The 20,625-nt window shown below is 51.5% G+C and overlaps 2 protein-coding genes across 3 annotated transcripts; both read right to left on the bottom strand.

Annotated features, from left to right (window-relative positions):
- Positions 1–6,950, bottom strand: SYDE1 (synapse defective Rho GTPase homolog 1). 2 transcript variants are annotated; one of them, XM_057709443.1, is made up of 8 exons: positions 6,734–6,947; positions 4,772–5,113; positions 4,026–4,670; positions 3,634–3,848; positions 2,866–2,992; positions 2,492–2,652; positions 1,668–1,893; positions 1–1,371 (listed from the first exon to the last, which is right to left on the bottom strand). In XM_057709443.1, exons 1-8 carry the CDS (start codon positions 6,819–6,821, stop codon positions 968–970), a joined length of 2,208 nt encoding a protein of 735 aa, XP_057565426.1. In that variant the 5' UTR covers positions 6,822–6,947; the 3' UTR covers positions 1–967. The 2 variants fall into 2 exon arrangements, with proteins under 2 accessions (XP_057565426.1, XP_057565425.1); XM_057709442.1 differs by having other exon boundaries at positions 2,492–2,992; positions 6,734–6,950.
- Positions 6,951–19,565: 12,615 nt separating this feature from the next.
- On the bottom strand, positions 19,566–20,507 carry LOC130837424 (olfactory receptor 1I1-like). The gene has a single exon (XM_057710353.1). It carries the CDS (start codon positions 20,505–20,507, stop codon positions 19,566–19,568), a length of 942 nt encoding a protein of 313 aa, XP_057566336.1.
- Between the last annotated feature and the right edge of the window lie 118 nt (positions 20,508–20,625).

Genomic DNA, 20,625 nt, shown 5'->3' on the forward strand with positions numbered 1-20,625 from the left:
ACCTGTGCATATTGATTTATTGTCCACAAAGTTGGAAGTGAGGGAAAGAGGGGGGGAGACAGGAGGGGACCCTACTCTCCCACTGAGGCACCATTACTGGGGATTTCAGGGTGCCTGGGCACTACAAACTCTTTCCCCCCCTCTGTGGTCCCTGAAAGAGCCCCACATGCCCGTCCATGCACACTACTCCTCACACACAGACACACGCACGGAGGCAATAAATATGTTCCGTACCAAAGTGCCCCCAGCCTGACACTTCAGGTGGGGCCCCTCCAAAAGGGAGGTCTTATAAGTGCTAAATTTCTTCAGGAATGGGGAAGAAGAATTGGGGAGGGGAAGGGCCAGACTCTGCTATCTGCTTGTGCTGGTTTGAGGCAATCATGGGGTTTTCCCTGGAAAAGAGGGTGGGGAAACCAGCTGTTTTCCTATAAGCCCCAGGCTGCCCCTATCCAGCCAGAGCCCAGGATAGGGGCTTTCCCCAACCCTGCCTCAGACAGTACCTCATGACAGTCCTTGGGCCCGCTGAGGGAGAAGCAGAGTGCAGTGCTCAAAGCTAATACTGATTTGGTTGGCAGCAGCAAGAGGACGGACTGGGGGTGGTGTATCACCATCCCAGGGTGATGGTCACAGTAACTGGTGTTTCCCTGGCTAAGGGGAAGCAAGAGAGACCAGCTAGCCCTGCAAGCAGAAGTGCCTTTTGGCAGCCAGGGAAGAAACCCTTGGAACTCAGAAAAGATGGCCACAATAGCTGGTCCCTAACACCCCCCAGTCCCCGGCCTTCGCAACCAGTACCCAAATACTGAGCACTGGAAACGAGGAATGAGCTTCAGCAACGGGTTGGCTGGTCGCTAGGCAACTCCCCAGGAACCAGGAGCTCGGCCTGAGGTCTGGTCCTGCTGGGTTGTTAGGGCATCGCCTTGGCAACCAGGAGCCGGGCCTTAGTAATCGGGGTCCGGCCCCGCCCGGCTCAGAGACACACGTTGATCTGCTTGGAGAGCTCTCTCTCCAGGTCCAGGATGAGGGCATCAAAGTCTTTGAGGTTCAGGTGAGGGTTGAAGGGAGCCTCGAAGTCGTCTTCGAAGTCGGTGGCGCCAGTCGGCTCGCCAGCCTCTTCGTCCTCGTCTTCGCTGTCACTGCCCGTCACGTGGTCGTAGTCCGGCCCGGACAGGAAGTCCCGCCCGCAGGGCAGGAAGTCCCGCCCGCAAACGCTCCAGTCACCGGCGTAGCGGTTGCTCGGGGGGCTCTCGGGGCCGCCCCGACCGCGGGGCCGAGTCACCACTTCGGGGCTCGCTAGCGGCAAGTGCAGCGGCGGCTGTCGTTTGGGCCTCAGGTACGAGACGAGCTCCGGAGCTTCTGGGGGCCTGCGGGGATCTGCAGAGGGAGAGGGAGGGCTTGGATGATGTCACGCCCAGCGGTGGCAACTAGGCCTCTGATTGGATGTTTAGGTAACCAGGCCCCTGATTGGCCTGTCGAAAGGCAAGGCCTTCGACCGGATCAGGATTTCACTGGCTGAGCTAGAACTGGTTGCAGAGGCAGCCAGGTACCAGCTTAATCTGATGAGGGGGCGTGGCTCGCCCTGAAGCCTGAGACTCTAATTGGCCTCTTGAGAAAGCATTGTCGCCGCGGCCTGGCTCGGACCTGCGGCGCGCGGGCAGGGGCGCGCTCACCTGGCCAGGCCTGCAGCAGGTAGTGCAGCACCTCGATGTGGCGCTTGAAGTCCACTGCGTTCGAGAGGCCCGGGCCAGAGCTGCGGATGCGGGGCCTAGCGGGGGCCTGGCGCGCTGGCAGCAGCACAGGACCGAAGCAAACGGCCAGGTTCTGCGGAGTCATACGGTTGTGGGCGTGGAAGGAGGAGACAAGGCGCAGGTGGTCCAGGAGAAGCGTCAGTGTAGCCTGAGAGGAGAGGGTTGGGAGAGCATGAGGTGGGCAAAGCCGGTCCCCTGTCGCACCTGAGGGAGACTAAGGTGGTTCAGAATGGGGAAATTGAGGTGTGAGTTCTCATAGCTGGGAGATGACCCAGCTCAGACTTAACCACTAGGTATTAGTATTAAGATCCCATTTTGCTGGAGGGGAGACTGAGGCGAAAGGTAATTTAACTTTGAAATGGCAGAACTTGGGCTTGAGCCTACTCCTCTGTGTGTTAGGCAGGGCTGGTATTAATCCCATTTTACAGATGAGGATGTTGAGGCACAGAGAGGGTTGGGACTTGTCCAGGTTACCATAGCCAGGAACTTCCCTTATGGTAGATAGACAGACCTGTGTTCAGAGTCTGTATTTTTGATACATCCATCTATGAGATCTTAGGTAACTCACTCAACTGCTCTGGGCTTTGGCTTCCATGTCTATAAAGGGGGGATACTAATAGCACCTATTTTCTAGAATTGTGACAATGCCACACATTCATGGCCCTCACTGGCCCAGGTATGGGTGAAACATTCTGCTGATGTCAGCCAACTCCCTGTCCCGCCTGATCACACCAGGCCCAACTCACCCTCTCCACATCTGGCAGGCAGCTGAGGAGCCCACGGGTGCCCTCAGTGCTGGAAGGAGCCCTGCTCGGGGGCCCTTGGGCCATGGCCTCCAGCACCACCTGATAGAGGGGCTGGGTGATGAGTGGAGTAGGCAACTCCCGTAGATAATCCTTGAGGATGCCTGTGGATACAGGGTCCACTCTGGTTAGGACACCCTTGGTTTCTGAGGCTGGAGGTTCATCTGGGGCTAGGAGGGGGGAAAGAGGAGGAGGATAGGTGCAGGAAAGTGAAAGCAAGGCCAACAGAAGGGGTGAGGTCCCAGAGGGACCACAGGGACTGCCTTGAGGTGAGGGCTGAATGGGGAGCAGGTAGGAGAGAGAAGGGGCATGCTGACCAGTAATGACATTGATATCGGGGTACAGGTCCTCAGAGAGGCAGACAGCTGCACTGTCCCGCTCAAAGGCATCTCGAAGTTCTTTCTTCACAGCTGCTGAGCCACACAGACGGTATAGCCCCACTACCTGAGGGTAGGAGCAGAGAGATGTCTTCTTGTCAGGGCCACAGATTGATCAGGGCCCTGTGGGGTGAGGGCCAGAGGTCTGGATCAGGGTGGCAATGGGCTGAGAGGTGGAAGGCAGCTTCACTGGCTGCCTTCCTGCTTCTCTGATGCCTGTCTTGGGGGATCCCACCTGGCTGCCTGGACAAGCTGACCCTGTAAACCCTCTGTATGACTTGTCCTGGAACCCACCTCCTTTGATGCAGGAAACTCCTTTTCAGCTTACTCCTTGTCACCTCCTCTGGAAAGCCTTCCCTGACTACCCCAACCAGCCGGTCAGGTCCTGCTTTAATCTCTTCCAGCTTCTTCACTCATATCCCAGCCACAGTTTTACATATGTGATTTATTAGAGACATGTCTTTTTCCCCATCAGACTCTGAGCTCCAGAAGGGCTGGGATTCTGTTACTAAATGAACAGATGACCCATGAGTTCTGGGCTAGGTGCTAGGGTCTGGTGGGGGGTGGTGCTCCTGCCCTTGTCTAGGCTGAGATTGGAGCCAGGATTTCCCAAGGTAGGGTAGGGAGAAGCCTGGCCTCCGTACCCTGGGTGTTCTGGGGAGTGGTTCTGAGGTCTGGGGGCTAGCTAGGGTGGGGTGAAGGACTTACCCGCAGCCCTCGGCGCTCGATCTGCCCAACACACTTCTGGATGATGAGGGGCACCTGGCCCGGGGACTGCTCTCTCTCCACCAGCAGTGGCAGGGGCAGCCCGAAAACGCGGGGCTCGGCTGTGCCTGGTGCTTCCCGTTGCTCTGACAGGGTCAGCTTGGCATACAGCAGCCCTTGGGGCTCCAGGCGCACAGCCAGCTGCTGGGCCTGGCACCCTGAAGACACAAGGGGACCTCCTGAGTGGCGTCTGCCCCACAGGCTCCTGTGCCCTGGCCCCTACTCCAAGCCATGCCCCACCCTGGGCTTAGTACCCTGGGCACTCTGGAGGAGGGAGGGAGCCCTTAGCTGAATCCCATGTCTTACCCTTCCTCCCCTGCAGCCATGCATCCTACCTCGGAAAACAGTGGGCAGCAGCACAGTGCCCTGGGCACAGGGCCGGTGCCGCCGAACGCCAGGGTCCCACGCCAGCACCAGGGCCCGCAGCAGCCGAGCAGCCTCGAGTTCCAGGTGGAAGGTGTGGTCCAGCCGCAGGAAGTCTGGCCCCCCACGCAGCGGCCCCGTTCGGGCCCGGGCCACCCCATCCACCTGCAGCAGGCAGCAGAGGTCTCGCGGAGTAGACCCAGGTGCTGGTCGCAGCCCCCCCAGCCCATACAGGTGCAGGCTGAGGCGGCCCCAGAGTGCAGCGGGGGGCGTCCGAGCCGATGGGCCCACCTCATAGGGGCGGAAGGCGGTGGGCGACGGTGGCCCTGCCGGGCGCTCAGGAGAGTCGCCATCACTCAGGTAACCGGCCCTCAGGCCCCGTGTGCCCTCAGCCACTGCTGCCCGCCCCGGGGTCCCCACGCTGCTGTCCAGGTGGTAACGGCTGATGACCGAGCCTGCGGGGGCGGCTCGCTCGCGCTCTCGGCCAGCCCGGGTGCTCCGCAGACTCAGGCGGCGCCGCAGCTCTGGCAGCTTCTTCATCTTCATTGAGAGGCGCCTGGCCGGGCCGGGGGACTTGGTACGGGAAGCTTTGGTTGGGGGACTGGCGGGGGCTGCGCCTATGGGGAGAGCAGATCTCAGGGTCCAGATATCCGGGCTTGGGATGGGGGTGAGGCTTGTAATCATCTTGGGGGTCCTGGGCTGTGAGGCTTGTGCTCACCTGGGGAGGCCAGGCTCTCCGGCTCATCTGAGACTGGCTGTGGGCCTGGGAGCTCAGATGCCGGGAGTCTGGGATCCTCCTCAGGGATGGGGTTGTACCAGATCTCACCAGCAGGCTCCCCACTGCCAGGTACCCCGGGCCCCAAAGCGACCTCATCTGGTGGTTTGGCCCCACCCAGCACCCATCGTCGGCTGCTGGGCTCCAGGCTCTGCAGGTAGGCACCCCGAGCCGGGCTCCGAGATGCCTCAGGGCTGGGGGGCCCCTCTGCTCCAGCCTGGGATCCTTCTGGGGCCTGGGGCTCTGGCTCTGGAGGACTAGGCTCTGGGCGCTGGGATGGGCGGCCTGTCAGAGAGCAAGGAGAGCGACACTCAGCCTCCCACTGCCCCCAAAGCAGTCCCAGCCCAGGGCTCTTCGCCAAGCAGGGGCTGGGCTAGGGTGCACTCAGCCCTGACACACTCCACACGTTCATTTGGAATGGGTGGCTGCAGGCCAGTAATCTCATCTGTTACCAGCTTATAGCATGCCCCCACCCCCAACGCTGCCCCGGCCCTGGTGTCCCAAACAGGACTCTGTCCCTCTGCCCTCCAGCCTCAGAGGTCCGGTGGGGTTTCTTTGGGCCTGGGCTCTGCATTCCCCACTCTGCTTCCCCATGCCTCTCATTAACTCTGGCGTGGAGCCCTGCCCTTGTCCCTTCCCACTGGGTGGCTTTGGGCAAGTGGCTTTCCATCTCTGAGCCTCAGTGTCCTCCTGTGAAATGGGGGGGTTTGATGCTTCCCTTCAGGGAGGCTTTGGGGAGCTCAGCATGGAGAGCACTTCCTAGGCATTCATATCTTAGTCAAGCACACAGCCCACAGTGGACACTGGCTAGCTTGCTTGAAAGACAGGAACAGGCATGACAGCGAGTGAATGCCTGCTGGGTTTTCCCTTACCTGCACCATGTCACTTCCCACCTCCCTGCCTGTCTTCCTAAACTCTGCCCCCATCCTGGAGTGGCCACCCCCACCTCCCAGCCCAGGCCAGACCCCCATGGGCAATGCCTTTGGATTCTCCCCCCGCCCCCCAACCCCCATCCTCTTCTTTCTGACATCCCGGGCTGCTTCCTGTGTGTGTTTGTGCGTGGGCACCTCTGTTCCTTCTCTGCCCTGGGAACCCTGGGAATCTTTGGGAAGGCCTGGGGGGAGGTCAGATCCATGGAGTCTTCTGCCCTCCCTCCTTTAACTCCTTCCTTTCTGGGACTTCCTGTCCCACGCAGCTCCCATTTCTTCAAGGTCTTGCCCATTTCTTTAAGGACTCCCTCCTCTGGTCACTTCAGACTTCCACTCCCCAGGACTGTCTCTGGGGTCTCATTTAGTAGCATAGTCCACAGAGCTGGTAACTCACTTCACTGGCACTGGGTAAATTACCCAACTGCTCTGTGCCTCAGTTTCCCCATCTGTATAAAGGGGACAATTTCCTGGGGCTGCCTAAGGTGGGTGCAGCTGCAGTCACCAGTTCATAGGTGAGAGGCGGATGAGGGGTGGCCACCATGACTGATGCACTGCCTCTCTCCCTCCTCTGCAGGAGTACGCCCCCATCTCCCATCCCAGGTCTCCAGGGCTCAGGGTGTCCCCTGCCTGGCCTGACTAAGCCCCAGTTTCTCGGCCTCCCAGCTCCTCCTCCCCTCCACTCTCGAGGCGCTCTGCCTCGGCCCCATTTCCTGTCAGGGGCGAGGCCCCCCTCCCGGGCCTCCCAAGGAGCCCGCAGCGCTGGCATCCCTGGCCAGGCGCACATAACGGTCCGCGCCCCCTTTCCCCCCAGCCCGTTACTTCCAGGACCCCTGTCTGCCCCGGCCCCCATCCCCGGCCCGCAGGGGGCTCCGCAGGGCTACCCCTGTTCCCTCAGCGGTCCCTTCTTGGGGCCCCGGGACCCCCTTCCAGTCCGGACAGGGTTCGGCGCCCCTTCTTCCCCACTTCCCCCTCTCACCGCGCTCCTTCGCGTCCGACTTTTTCCGGGGAAGTTTCTCCCGGCCCCGAAGGCGGGAGAAGGTTTTCCTGAGCAGCGGCTCAGCCATGCTGGGGCCCGGGCCGGGCGGAGTGCGCGCCCGGGGCTCCGGCCGCGCCGCCCCCCGCCCTCCCGGGCCTCCCCGCCTGCCCCCCGCCCCGCGCCAGCAGGAAGCGCATTCCGGGAATGCTTGGCCCAAACTTTTTTTTTTTCTTCCCCTTTCCCGCGGCCGGAGCGAGCAATGCTGGGAGATGTAGTCCGTAGCCCAGGCAGGGGTGGGGAAGGAACGGGGGCTCTGTGCTACCTTCCTGGGCACCAACTCTCAATATCGTGGCGCAGTCCCGGGCCCTCGTCTTTCCTCTTACCCACCCTCCGTTGGTGATCGCATATAGCAAGTTCTCTTGGGTTTACTTCCAAAATGCATCCTGCAGAAATCCCTTCTCTTTCCTTCCATCCACTGCTCCAGCCTGGTGCAGGCCCTGGCACCACTCCTTTTGATGACACCCTCTCTTCCTTAGTTTCCCAGATACCACTCTGGTGCCTCCCTCCTCCACCAAGTTCTCCACTCCCCTCTTCCCCCAATTCCAGTCACTACTGATCTTTAACCAACCCTCCCGAAACTTAGTGGTGTGAAACAGTCATTTCATGATGCTCACAGATGCTGTGGGTCAGCAACTGGGGCAGGGCAGAGCTGACATTGATTGTCTCTACTTCTCAGTTGGAAAGACTTTGAGGTTTAGGTGTGACTCAACAAATGAGGGGCCAGGGTCATCTGGAGGCATGTTCACTTACAGGTCTTGCAGTTCATACCAGATGTGGGCTGGCACCACCACAGGCCTCTTGGTGTGAACTGGGTTCCTCTTAGCAGGTCAGTAGTCAGGGTAGTTAGGTTTCTTACATAGCTACCCAGGGCTTCAACAATGAACAAGGCAGAAGCTACATTACCTTTTCTGATCCAGCTTGAAGTGTCACACTGTGATACTTCTGGCACCAGATTCAAGGGGAATGGACACAGACTCTACCTCTCTCAATGCGTGGTGTGTCAAGGTGACCTTGTAACATTCCTTGAGCAAGAGAATGTGGGATGGGAGATATTATTGTGGCCATTTTAACCTGCCTCACTCCTATGTTCCATTCTCCATGCAGTGCCCAGAGTGGACTTAAAAATCCGAAATCAGATCATTGTACCCCTCTGCTGAACAGTCTTCCCATAACTGCTCACCCCACCTAAAATAAAATCCAGATTCCCACAAATAAAATCCAATCACAACAAGACTTCTGGCCTCATATCCTTTGTTGTCCTCATCGCTCATGATGATCTCCTCTCTGATTCTTCTTTGCATCAAACTGTGCCTGCCCCAGGCCCTTTGCATACGCATTTCCCTCTGCCTGGGAAGCCCTGGTACTTCTGAAGCTGCCCCTTTCTCATCCTTTAGGTCCAAGGGCACTTCCTTGGGAGGCTCTCCCCTCCCTGACCACATACCACTGTCCAGTCATTATTATATCACTGTGTTTCATTTCTTTTAACACTTGCCACAGCTTGAACTTCATAGTTCCAGTGATTTGTTCTAGTTTATCTGTCTCCTTGTTAAGATTGGGGCTGCACCAGGTAATACTTGTCTGTCTTATTCACTGCTGAATGTTCAGGTGGGAGATCAGGTGCCAGGTGATGGAGGCCTGTACAGAAGAGGTTGTGTGTGTGTGGCGATAATACATCTTGGAGTAGATCTCTGTGTTTATCCTACCTTGAGTTCATTGAGATTCTTGGATGTGTAGATTCATGTGTTTTATCAATGTTGGGAAATTTGGGGGCCATTATTCCTTCAACTATTCTTTCTGCCCCTTTCTCTTCTCTCCTTCTGGGATTCTTGTTATGAATATATTGGTATGCTTGATGGTGTCCCACAGATCTCTTAGGCTTTGTTAATTTTTCTTGGATATGTGTATTTGGGAGGAGTCCGGTTGAGAGGGGTGGGGTCAGATCCCTGCCCAGATGCCTCTGAGGCAACTGCCAACAATGGAGAGAGAGGTCAGGGGTCAAGACAACACGTCTTCACAAGTCAAAGGGAGGAGCTGTAGGACTAGGGTCCTTTGGGGTACTCTAACTCAGAGGAGCTGGAGGCCAATGGAGGGGTGAGAGCAGCCCTTGGGCCCACCCATATCACATCAAATGATTAAAGAACACTCACAGGTCGCATCAATAGTTGTTATTTTTTTGGTAAACCCTTTGACAAGGTTTCGGTACTTTCCCTGTTGCATTTATTTGGCTACATGTAGCTCGTTTAATTCACAGTTGGCTATGATTCTTTCTCAGCAATCAGAAATTCTTGATAAGTGAGAACAAATGGTCTATGAGCTATATACAATGAAATGGTTGTAAGTGCTAAATTACATACTTTGTGAAATTTGTACAATTATTCATCTGAATTTTGCTAGTCGCTCTTCGAATTATGTGTGTGTGTTTTCTTTCCTCCAAATATTCACATTGTTGGCTGATGTGCTATGCTTATGATGCCTGATGGATAAATCAGGCCCCAGCATATACAACATTTGTTGAAATGCAGGCAGAGGGGCCAAGTCAGGTTTGAGTGGAGCTCTACACCTCTGTGAGAGATAATGGAAGTTCGTGGTTAAGTACCCTAGCTTCCTTACCCCTAAGGTGTGTTTTCTGCACTGACCCTCAGAGGTCCTCACGGGGATTGAGTTCCAGCTGTCCACAATGGAAACTTGCATATAAATGCACTCTTTACTGATTCCCTTCCCTTCTCTGTCTCACTTCTCCACCTCCCTTTCAGCATTTCCTAGATCCATTTCCAAATAAACTACTTGCCATTGAATCCTTATCTCTAAATCAGCTTCTGGGAGATACCAAATGAAGACATTCTCTCTAGCCCTCAGTTTCCTCATCCATCCAAAGGGAAGAATAACTCCCCCTGTTATCAAGGCTATGGGAATAGGAGGTGTTGGGGATGGGGCATCTGTCTGTGGGCTAAATTCCCTGTCTGCTACCTCTCTGAGGGTCCTCAGTTCCTGGGAGATGAAAGATGGAGCTGGTTATGGGGAATTTCCTCTACCTCCTGTTGTCATTCCAGTTGTCCCCACACTGGAGGCTCATCTGCAACTGGAATCTTCCAGGATGAGGAGGCAATGTGTTGTAGCCTTCACAGGCCTCGTTGGCCGGGAGTCAGTCCTCAGAGGCACCAGAGAAGAGGTGGCTGCCCAGAGATGTCCACTGGGGCAGCACTGAGGAACTAGAGGGACAGAGGGTGGTTGAGTTACCAAAAGACATCTTCCTGAGGAGAATGTGGTATCACATGGGAGGCCATCAGAGGGGCAGCATATCTTGGCCAGAGCCTCCCAATGGACCTTGGAAAAGCCCTGCCAGACAGCTGGGGAGCTGAAACTGAAGTATAGCAGGGCCCCCTATTGCCCATGCAGGACCTTCCTTTCATTAGCTGCAGGTCTGCTGAGCTTTCTTGCTGGCCAGGCCTCTGCACAGGCCCTGGGACACATTTGGCAATTGGCCACCTGCAGCCATGTCAAGAGCTGCCCTAGTTCCCAGCTTGCAGGGCCTGGGGTTGCTGATGTGGCCACCAGGGCCTCATAGATGCTGGTTGTCCCAGAGGTAAGGAGGCAGCCTGGATAAGGGTGGCCGATCTAATGGGGACAAGAAGCCTGGGGTGGGCAGGGCCAGGCAGAGACCCCATGGCATTCCTTAGCTCCTCCCTTCTCCCTCCCAGGTCTCGAGCTCTCCTGCACATTCCAAAGAAAGGTCTGCACTTGGCTGGCTCCTGGGAGGTAGCCTCTAAGCCTCTGGAGTATCCTACCTGGTAAGAATCTCTTTATATACCTGGGGGCCATGCCAGATAGTTTGTGCTAACAATATGATTTATAGTGGGGGCCTGGGGCCACACTCTATCAGTTTAACCTCTAGAGGGGCCAGAGACTATCTAAGGTGAGTTATGTAGGTGTTCAGCCGTGTCTGTGTGGCTGGTTTTTTTTTTTAATTTAAATTTAAATTTTGTTTTTTAATACTTTATTTTTATTTATTGGCTGTACTGGGTCTTTGTTGCTGCGCTCAGGCTTTCTGTAGTTGCAGAGAGCGGGGGCTATTCTTTGCTGTGGAGAGCAGGGTCTACTCTTCATTGCAGTGTGTGGGCTTCTTATTGTGGTGGCTTTTCTTGTTGCAGATCATGGACTCTAGGTGCGTGGGCTTCAGTAGTTGTGGCACATGGGCTCAGTAGTTGTGGCTCACCGGTCACAGGCTCAGTAGTTGTGGCGCACAGGCTTAGTTGCTCCGTGGCATGTGGAGTCTTCCCGGACCAGAGCTCAAACCTGTGTGCTCTGCATTGGCAGGCGGATTCTTAACCACTGCGCCACAAAAGAAGCCCCTGTGTGGCTGTTATGGGCTGAGTTATGTGCCTCTCCCAATTCATATGTTGAAGTTTTGACCCCCCAGTACCTTAGACTGTGGCTGTATTTGAAGATAGAGTGTTTAAACATGTGATTCAAGGAAAGTGAAGTCTTTAGTCTGATCCAATATGACTGCTGTCTTAAGAAGAAATTTGGACACAGACGTGTGCACACAGAGGGAAGATGATGTGAAGAGACAGGGAGAAGATGGCCATCTACAAGCCAAGGAGAGAGGCTTCAGAGGAACCAAACCTGCTGACACTGGATCTTGGACTTCCAGCCTCCAGAACTGCGAGTAAATAAATTTCTGTTGTTAAAGCTACCTCGTCTGTGGTGTGTTGTTACGGCAGCCCTAGGAAACTAAAACAGTGGCCAACCCCCAATGAAAACCCTGGGCACCAAGACTCAAGGGAGCTACCCTGGTTGGCAGTATACCATGTGTTGTCACATATCATTGCTGGGAGAGTTAAGCACTGTCCACATGATACCAGAGGGAGGGGACACCTGGAAGCTTGTGTCTGGTCTCTCTTGGACCCTGCCCCCCATGTGCCTTTTACCTTTGCTGATTTTAATCTGTATCCTTTCCCAGTAATAAACCATGAATATAACAACTTTGCTGAGTTCTGTGAGTCCGTCTAGTGAGTCACTGAATCTGAGGGTGGTCTTGGGGACTTCCCAATACACAGATTCACAGAGAAGGAAGTGACTCCCCAAATCTCTGGCAAATGTACATTTGGAAGTAGGAGCTCCCTTTCCAGGACCTTGGTCTCAAGCCTTACTGAGTCCTTCCTCATGTCTTGTTGGAAGTGGCTTTCTACCCTCTCCCGTCAGCAGATCTGATTGGGACCTTTTGCCCCCCAGAATCCCACATGGGCACAACTTGAACTGTTCCTTGCAGCATGACCTTGGGAAAGTCACCCACCTGGGAGGCCATGCGGCATCATGGTGGAGGGAGGGATCAGGTTTTGGGATCACAGCAGGTTGGATTGGAATTCCTCCCCATCCTGCCCTAATCCAGCATGTGACTCCCTCTATGATCCTCAGTGTATGAATCTCTAAAACTGCTTTAAATACCCAATAAACTTCCATATGGAGAGAAAGAAATGTTATTGTACTTTCATACTGGTCAGGGTCATTCTGTTCCTTCAGATCTAGATAAGATTGGCTCAAACCTCTTCCAACATCCTTGCTGAGATTTTGGTGAATCTCTAGATGATTATTTTCTCATGATCTCCTGTTGTTGCTGAATAGTTTCATTGTAAGCTCAATGCTCCTGGTCTATAGGATGAGGCACTTGCTTCTCTCCTGATTACAGCAGAAACCCACTCGCCTGAGGCCCCTGGGTGTGGAATGGATTTTACTGAAGGTTGGGAGAGTGGAGGGGGAGTTTACATTGCAATTGCAGCAACTTAACATTGACTGTTAGACATCTCTGTTCCAACCCAGCCTACCTTGACCACCTCGTCTGGCATCCTAGAGTCTTGCTATCACATTGCCTTCCCATCCATCCATCCATCCATCCATCCATCCATCCATCCATCCATCCTCCCATCCATCCATCCATCCGTCCATCCATCCATCCCTCCATCCATCCATCATCCATCCTCCCACCCATTCATCCATCTATTTGTTTATTCATTCATTCATTCATTCTTTTTAAAAAATTTTATTTTATTTTATTTTTGGCTGTGTTAGGTTTTTGTTGCTGCACATGGGCTTTCTCTAGTTGCAGTGAGTGGGGGCTACTCTTCACTGCAGTGTTCAGGCTTCTCAGTGCAGTGGCTTCTCTTGTTGTGGAGCGTGGGCTGTAGAGCACAGGCTCAGTAGTTGTGGCACACAGGCTTAGTTGCTCTGAGGCATGTGGGATCTTCCCGGACCAGGGATCAAACCCATGTCCCCTGCATCAGCAGGTGGATTCTTAACCACTGCACCACCAGGGAAGTCCCCCATCCATTCATTTATTCACTCAACAAGTAAATTTTGAGTGGCTGCTGAGCGCCATGAAACATGGGGGTTCCCTGGCTCTCAGCTCATAGTTACTTGGGTGAAATAAACATTCATCAAAGAGTCACACGAATATAAAAATCATTGATATGATGAAAAGAATGAGGGGATAGTGAGCACCTGATATAGCTGGGGTAGGGAAAGGGTGAGGAGAGGCTTCCTTGAAGTGGGGTTTGGATTGACATCTCAAAGCCCAGGAGGCATTAACTCAGGGAGGGAGTGGAGAGATGGGAGCAGTGTATACAAAGGTCCTGTGGCACTATCTTGTCTATCCCTTCCTTTTCTGATGCTGGGATTCAGCTTGCCTCACTGCTCACTTTTTAGTCTCTTTTGGTCTCCCTGCCACTTGTCACTCCCATCTGTCTATACAAGGGTTTGCAAACTAGGGCCTGAGGGCCAAATCTGTCTCGTGAGCTGTGAATGGTTTTTAAATTTTTTAAATGGTTGAAAACAAAAGACTACAGTTCATGAACCAAATTTCATGCTACTTCTGATCATTTTGTTTGGTGATTAAGACTTTCAAACCTGGTATCCTTGACCTTGGGCTCAAGCCTTACTGAATCCTTCCTCATGTCTTGTTGGAAGTGGCTTTCTACCCACTCCTGCCAGCAGATCTGATGGGACCTGTTGCCCCACTGCACCACTAGGGAAGTCCCAGCCAGATCCATTTCTGTAATATGTTTTACTTTCCTTAAAATAAACAAACACCCGCTACCCCACCACATGATATATTTTGTCACTACAATTTGGGGAAGAGGAATACACAGAAGGTAGATATTAGTTGAGAATCTTTCTGCATCATTTTGATGACTTCAATACATTTTTCAATGCAACAGTAAAAAAAGTACTATAGCGATTTCCCTGGTTGCACAGTGGTTAAGAATCCAGCAGCCAATGCAGGGGGCATGGGTTTGAGCCCTGCTCTGGGAAGATCCCACATGCCACGGAGCAACTAAGCCTGTGCGCCACAACTACTGAGCCTGCGCTCTAGAGCCCACGAGCCACAACTATTTGAGCCCATGTGCCACAACTACTGAAGCCCATGCACCTAGAGCCCATGCTCCACAAGAGAAGCCACTGCAATGAGGAGCCCGCGCACCACAACAAAGAGTAGCCCCCGCTCGCTGCAACTAGAGAAAGCCCACGTGCAGCAACGAAGACCCAACTCAGCCAATAAATAAATAAATAAAAAAATTTAAAAGTACTATATTTTGTGACATGTAAAATGATATGAAATTCAAGTTTCAGTGTCTATAAAGTTTCATGGGTGCTCAGCCACGCACCTTCCTTGATGTACTGTCTACCATGGCTTCCTCACTATAGCATCAGAGCTGAGTTGTCATTGCAACAGAGACTGAATGTCCCATAAAGCTGATATTTACTCTCTGGTCCTTTACCAAGAAAGTTTGCTCATCCCTCATCCATGGTATGACTCAGTAGCAGGTGTGTTCTGAAGCACCTGCCCTCCCGTACACCTGCTTAACCCTTATCATGGTCCCCTCTGCCCTTTGTCCAATCCCCATGGTGAGGTCTGACCACAGCCCCCTGCACACTCACTCTCCCCTCATGGTGGGCTCTGTCCCACCATGGGAATGTTGCACATGCTGTTTCCTCCCAGGGGCCTATTATACCTGAGGTGGGTGGAACTGGGCCAGTTCACAGCCAGAGATCTGTGTTTCTGAAAAAAAGCAGCCTTTTTTTTTTTTAGGCTCTTTATTGGAATGTAATTGCTTTACACTGTTGTGCCAGTTTTTGCTGTACAACAAAGTGAATCAGCTGTATTTATACATATATCCCCATATCCCCTCACTCCCACGACTCCTTCCCACCTTCCCTATCCCAGCCCTCTAAGTCATCACCCATCTTTGACTTGATCTCCCTGTGTTATGCAGCAGCTTCCCACTAGCTAAGTATTTTACACTTGGTAGTGTATATATGTCAACGCTATTCTCTCACTTCGTCCCGGCTTCCCCTTCAAGAGCAATTTTTTTAATCCATTTTGTGAAATTACACTATCGCCACCTGATGGCCACTTACTCCAACTGCAGCTGCAATTCTTTCAGTGTTTGGCGTGGACCCTGACTAGGGCAGGGAAAAATGGAAAACACCTATGGAAAGATGCTCCAGATATCGTTCTTTCATATTTCTGAACTGATGGCCTATTCAAGATCTAAATCTCTACAGCTTCCCTCCATCCCCCATCTATCCCAGTGATCCCAAACTTTAAGACTTATATAACTCCCCTGGGGTTGTTAAAACTATGATTTAGTGGTCTGGGATGGTGTCTGAGTCTTCGTTTCTAGGAAACTCACCATAATATTGATGCCTCTGATTCATGGTCCACTTTGAGTATCAGGCTTTACTTTTTCTATAGAAAAGAGGTCAGCAAATCCTTCTGTAAAGGGCCAGATAGTAAATATTTTAGATTTTGCACACCATAGGGTCTCTGTCAAGATTACCCAACTCTGCCCTGTAACTTGAAAACAGTCATATATGATACATAAACTAACAGACATTGCTGTGTTCTTGTAAAACTTTATTTATGGGCTCTAAAATTAGAATTTCATACAATTTTAATCTGTCACGAAACAGTCTTCTTTTAAAAAAAATTCCAGGACTTTCCTGGTGGTCCAGTGGCTAAGAATTTGCGCTTCCACTACAATGGGCATGGGTTCGATCCCTGGTCGGGGAACTGGAATCCTGCATGCCACGTGGTGTGGCCAAAAAAATTTTTTTTTTTACAACCATTTAAAAATGTAAAAGCCATTCTTAACTTGCAGGCCATACAAAAAACAGGCTGTTGGATGGATTTGGCTGACGGGCTGTAGTAGGCAAACCCCTGCTTTAGGCATCGAGTTCTAGACAATATCGTGTGTCATTAAAACTTGGGGCTAATAGTGATCAAGACAGTATGGTACTGGCACAAAAATAGAAAGGACGATCAATGGAATAGAATAGAGAACTCAGAAGTAAGCCCAAATACATATGGGCACCTTATCTTTGACAAAGGAGGCACGAGTATACAATGGAAAAAAGACAGCCTCTTCAATAAGTGGTGCTGGGAAAATTGGACAGCTACATGTAAAAGAATGAAATTAGAACACTTCCTAACACCATACACAAAAAGAAACTCCAAATGGATTAAAGACCTACATGTAAGGCCAGACACTATAAAACTCCTAGAGGAAAACATAGGCAGAACACTCTATGACATACATCAAAGCAACATCCTTTTTGACCCACCTCCTAGAATCAGGGAAATAAAATCAAGAATAAACAAGTGGGACCTCATGAAACTTAAAAGCTTTTGCACAGCAAAAGAAACCATAAACAAGACTAAAAGGCAACCCTCCGAATGGGAAAAAATAATTGCCTATGAAACAACGGACAAAGGATTAACCTCCAAAATATACAAGCAGCTCATGAAGCTTAATACCAAAAAAGCAAATAACCCAATCCACAAATGGGCAAAAGACCTAAATAGACATTTCTCCAAAGAAGACATCAGATGGCCAACAAACACATGAAACGATGCTCAACATCACTAATCATCAGAGAAATGCAAATCAAAGCCACAATGAGGTATCACCTCACACCAATCAGAATGGCCATCATCACAAAGTCTGGAAACCACAAATGTTGGAGAGGGTGTGGAGAAAAGGGAACTCTCCTGCACTGTTGGTGGGACTGTAAGTTGGTACAGCCACTATGGAAAACAATTTGGAGGTTCCTTAAAAAACTACAAATAGAACTGCCCTATGATCCAGTAATCCCACTCCTGGGCATATACCCAAAGAAAACCATAATCCCAAAAGAAACTTGTACCATAATGTTTATTGCAGCACTATTTACAATAGCCAGGACATGGAAGCAATCTAAATGCCCATCAACAAATGAATGGATACAGAAGATGTGGCATATATATATACAATGGAATATTACTCAGCTATAAAAAGGGATGAGATGGAGCTATATGTAATGAGGTGGATAGAACTACAATCTGTCATACATAGTGAAGTAAGTCAGAAAGAGAAGGACAAATATTGTATGCTAACTCACATATACGGAATCTAAAGATGGTACTGATGAACTCAGTGACAGGAATGGGGATGCAGATACAGAGAATGGACTGGAGAACTCGAGGTATGGGAGGGGGCGGGGGGTGGAGGGGAAACTGAGACGAAGCGAGAGAGTAGCACAGACATATATATACTACCAACTGTAAAATAGTCAGTGGGAAGTTGTTGTATAACAAAGGGAGTCCAGCTCGAGGCTGGAAGATGCCTTAGAGGACTGGGGCAGGGAGGGTGGGGGGGACTCGAGGGGGGGAGTCAAGGAAGGTAGGGAATACGGGGATATGTGTATAAAAACAGATGATTGAACCTGGTGTACCCCCAAAAAAATAAAAACAAAAAAACAAAAAAACAAAAACTTGGGGCTATGGAATTGGTCCTCTGTTTGAAACTTTGCTGACTTATGAGCAGCTTCACTTTCCAAACCTCAGTTTCCTCATCTTTAAAATAAGGAGTTATATGGTTTTTGTTTAAAATGTAATGAGCGAGGGACTTCCCTTGTGGTGCAGTGGTTAAGAATCTGCCTGCCAATGCAGGGCACATGGCTTTGATCCCTGGTCTGGAAGTTCCCACATGCTGCAGAGCAGCTAAGCCCGTGAGCCACAACTGCTGAGCCTGTGTGCCACAACTACTGAAACCCGCATGCCTAGAGCCTGTGCTCTGCAACAAGAGAAGCCACTGCACTGAGAAGCCTGTGCGCCACGACAAAGAGTAGCCTTCGGGTGCTGCAACTAGAGAAAGCCTGCGCGCAGCAGTGAAGACCCAATGCACTCCCCCCAAAAATAAATATTAAAAAATAAAATAAAATTTAATGAGATAATGTATATAAAGGGCTTAGCCCTGTGCAGGGCACATAATAAATCTCAACAGTCGATATCATTATTGTCAGCATACTTAGACCAAGAAATTGAATCCGTGCAGCTTGAATCCTTCAGCTTTTTCTCCAGTTGTAGCACAACTCCCTTAAGCAGGATACAAGATAGGTCCATGGACTTGAGAGGATGTATCTGGGCGTTGTCTTTGCATGATGCCAGCCTTTCCTAAACTAACTGTATTAGTTGGCTAAGGCTTCCGTAGCAAATTACCACAAGCTGCATGGCTTAAACAACAGAAATTTATTCTCTTAAAGCTCTAGAGGCCAGAAGACTCACATCAAAGTTGTCAGCAGGGCTGGTTCCTTCGGGGAACTGTGAGGGAGAGTCTGTCCACGCCTCTCCCCTAGCTGCTGGTGGTTTGCTGGCAATCTCTGACATTTTTTGGCTTGTAGAAGCATCAACTTGATCTCTGTCTTCATCTTCACATGGCCTTCTCCCTGGGTTCATATCTGTGGCCAAATTCTCCCTTTTTATTCGGACACCAGTCATTTTGGATTAGGACCAATGTCAATGACCTCATTTTACTGTGATCACCTCACTAAAGACCCTGTTTCCAGATAAGGTCACATTCTGAGGTACTGGGGGTTAGATTGTGACATATCTATTTTGGAGGACACAGTTTAACCCCTCATTCTAACTCACCATGCTTCCCAGCCCACCTCATCTGCTTGTTGCTGACAGTGCCTGTAGAACTGTATTGGGTTTGGAGTCCGGTGATGGAGTCACAGGAAACACATGGACTCCGGAGCTAGTCCAGGGCCAGTGTCCTCCCACTGTGCTCTGTGCACTCCCTGCTTCAGGACCACCTGGAGAGCTTGTTAAGAAGGCAGACTCCAGGGTCCAGTGCCAGCCTGTTGAATCACAACCCCCATGATCCAAATGCCAGCATCTCTATGTCCCAATTCAGGGGACATGGGAGGCCTATTGATGACAGTGATCCTGATGCAAAGGCAAGACCACAAGGCCCCCTGTGAGACTGAGGCTGGGGGCTGCTGAACTGAATAGGAAGTGAGCTAATCTCAACAGATGCTCTCAGCATCCTTCCCCAAGTCACTTAGGAAGCATGGTGATGTAATTGGTTAATATACATTGTCTTTATCAGTATTAAAATAAGTGTAGCTATTCTTTCATTCAACTAGCATTATCCATGTACCAATCCTATAAGCCTGATACCCCAGAAAATTTAAGCCTACTTCAAAGTCTTCTCTGGTACTTTGATCTTCAGGGGGAAGATAAAACCATTGGGAAAACCCACATCTTTCCCTTCCCGTAGCACTTCACTCATCTCTTATGACACATTTACCATGTTGCTCTGTGATTATTTATTGACATGTGTCTAACCCCCACCAGACTCTGAATGCCTTGAGGGCAGAGATGGGATGTATCCCTCTGTCCCAGGCACTGAACAGTGGTCCTGGAACATGGTAGGTGCTGAACAACTATCCTGCCTTAGGACTGAGAGGGAGCTACTTTGCCGACCAGCTTCCTCAGGGCTGCCTTCATGTCCTTGTTCCTTAGGCTGTAGATAAAGGGGTTCAGCGTGGGGATGACCACCCCACACATCAGGGCAGCTGCCTTGTCCTTTTGGGAGGAGGCGGGTGATGTGGGCTGCAGGTACACGGCAAAGATGGTACCATAGAATAGTGTCACCACGGTGAGGTGCGAGCTGCAGGTGGAGAAGGCTTTCCATTTGCCCCGAGCAGGAGGGATCCTGAAGACGGTCCAGAAAACGCAGCAATAAGAGAAGAGGATGCATGCGAGGGGACTGATGCCCATGATGATGCCGAAAGCAAAGATCACCAGCTCGTTGGTGTGCGTGTCTGAGCAGGAGAGCTTCAGCAGGGGCATGAGGTCGCAGAAGAAGTGGGGGATTTCAGAGGCGGCACAGAAGGTCAGCTGAGCCATGAGGCAGGTGTGCACCAGAGACTGGAGGTTGGTGATCAGCCATGACCCCCCCACCAGCAGCCCACACACACGGGGCCTCATAATGGCCGAATAACGCAGAGGGTGGACAATGGCCATGAAGCGATCAGTGGCCATCACAGCCAGGAGGAAGCTGTCCATGGTCCCAAACAGGTGGAAGGCATACATCTGAGCAAGACAGCCCCCAAAGCGGATGGCTTGGTTCTGAGTCCAGAGGTTCACCAGCGTCTTGGGGACAGTGGTGGAAGAGAAGAAGACATCGACAAGGGACAGGTTGCAGAGGAAGAAGTACATGGGTGTGTGAAGGTAGGAGTCTTTGATGATGGCCAGGATGATGAGCAGGTTTCCAAAGATGGTGACCAGGTACATGGAGAGGAACAGCCCCAACAGGGGGATCCGATGCTCTGGCTTTTCTGAGAGTCCCAGGAGGAGGAATTCTGAGACCGCTGTTTGGTTTTCTAGTTGCATGGGCTGCCTGTGTCTACTGTGAAAGATAAAAGGGGAGAAGGAAGTGACATAAAGCTGGGGGTCAGAGATGGAGTTCCAGTCTCAGCTCCCTACAGACCCGTAGGTTCTGTGAAAACCC

The sequence above is a fragment of the Hippopotamus amphibius genome, chromosome 15 (assembly GCF_030028045.1).
Source record: "Hippopotamus amphibius kiboko isolate mHipAmp2 chromosome 15, mHipAmp2.hap2, whole genome shotgun sequence".
Classification (NCBI taxonomy): Eukaryota; Metazoa; Chordata; class Mammalia; order Artiodactyla; family Hippopotamidae; genus Hippopotamus; species Hippopotamus amphibius.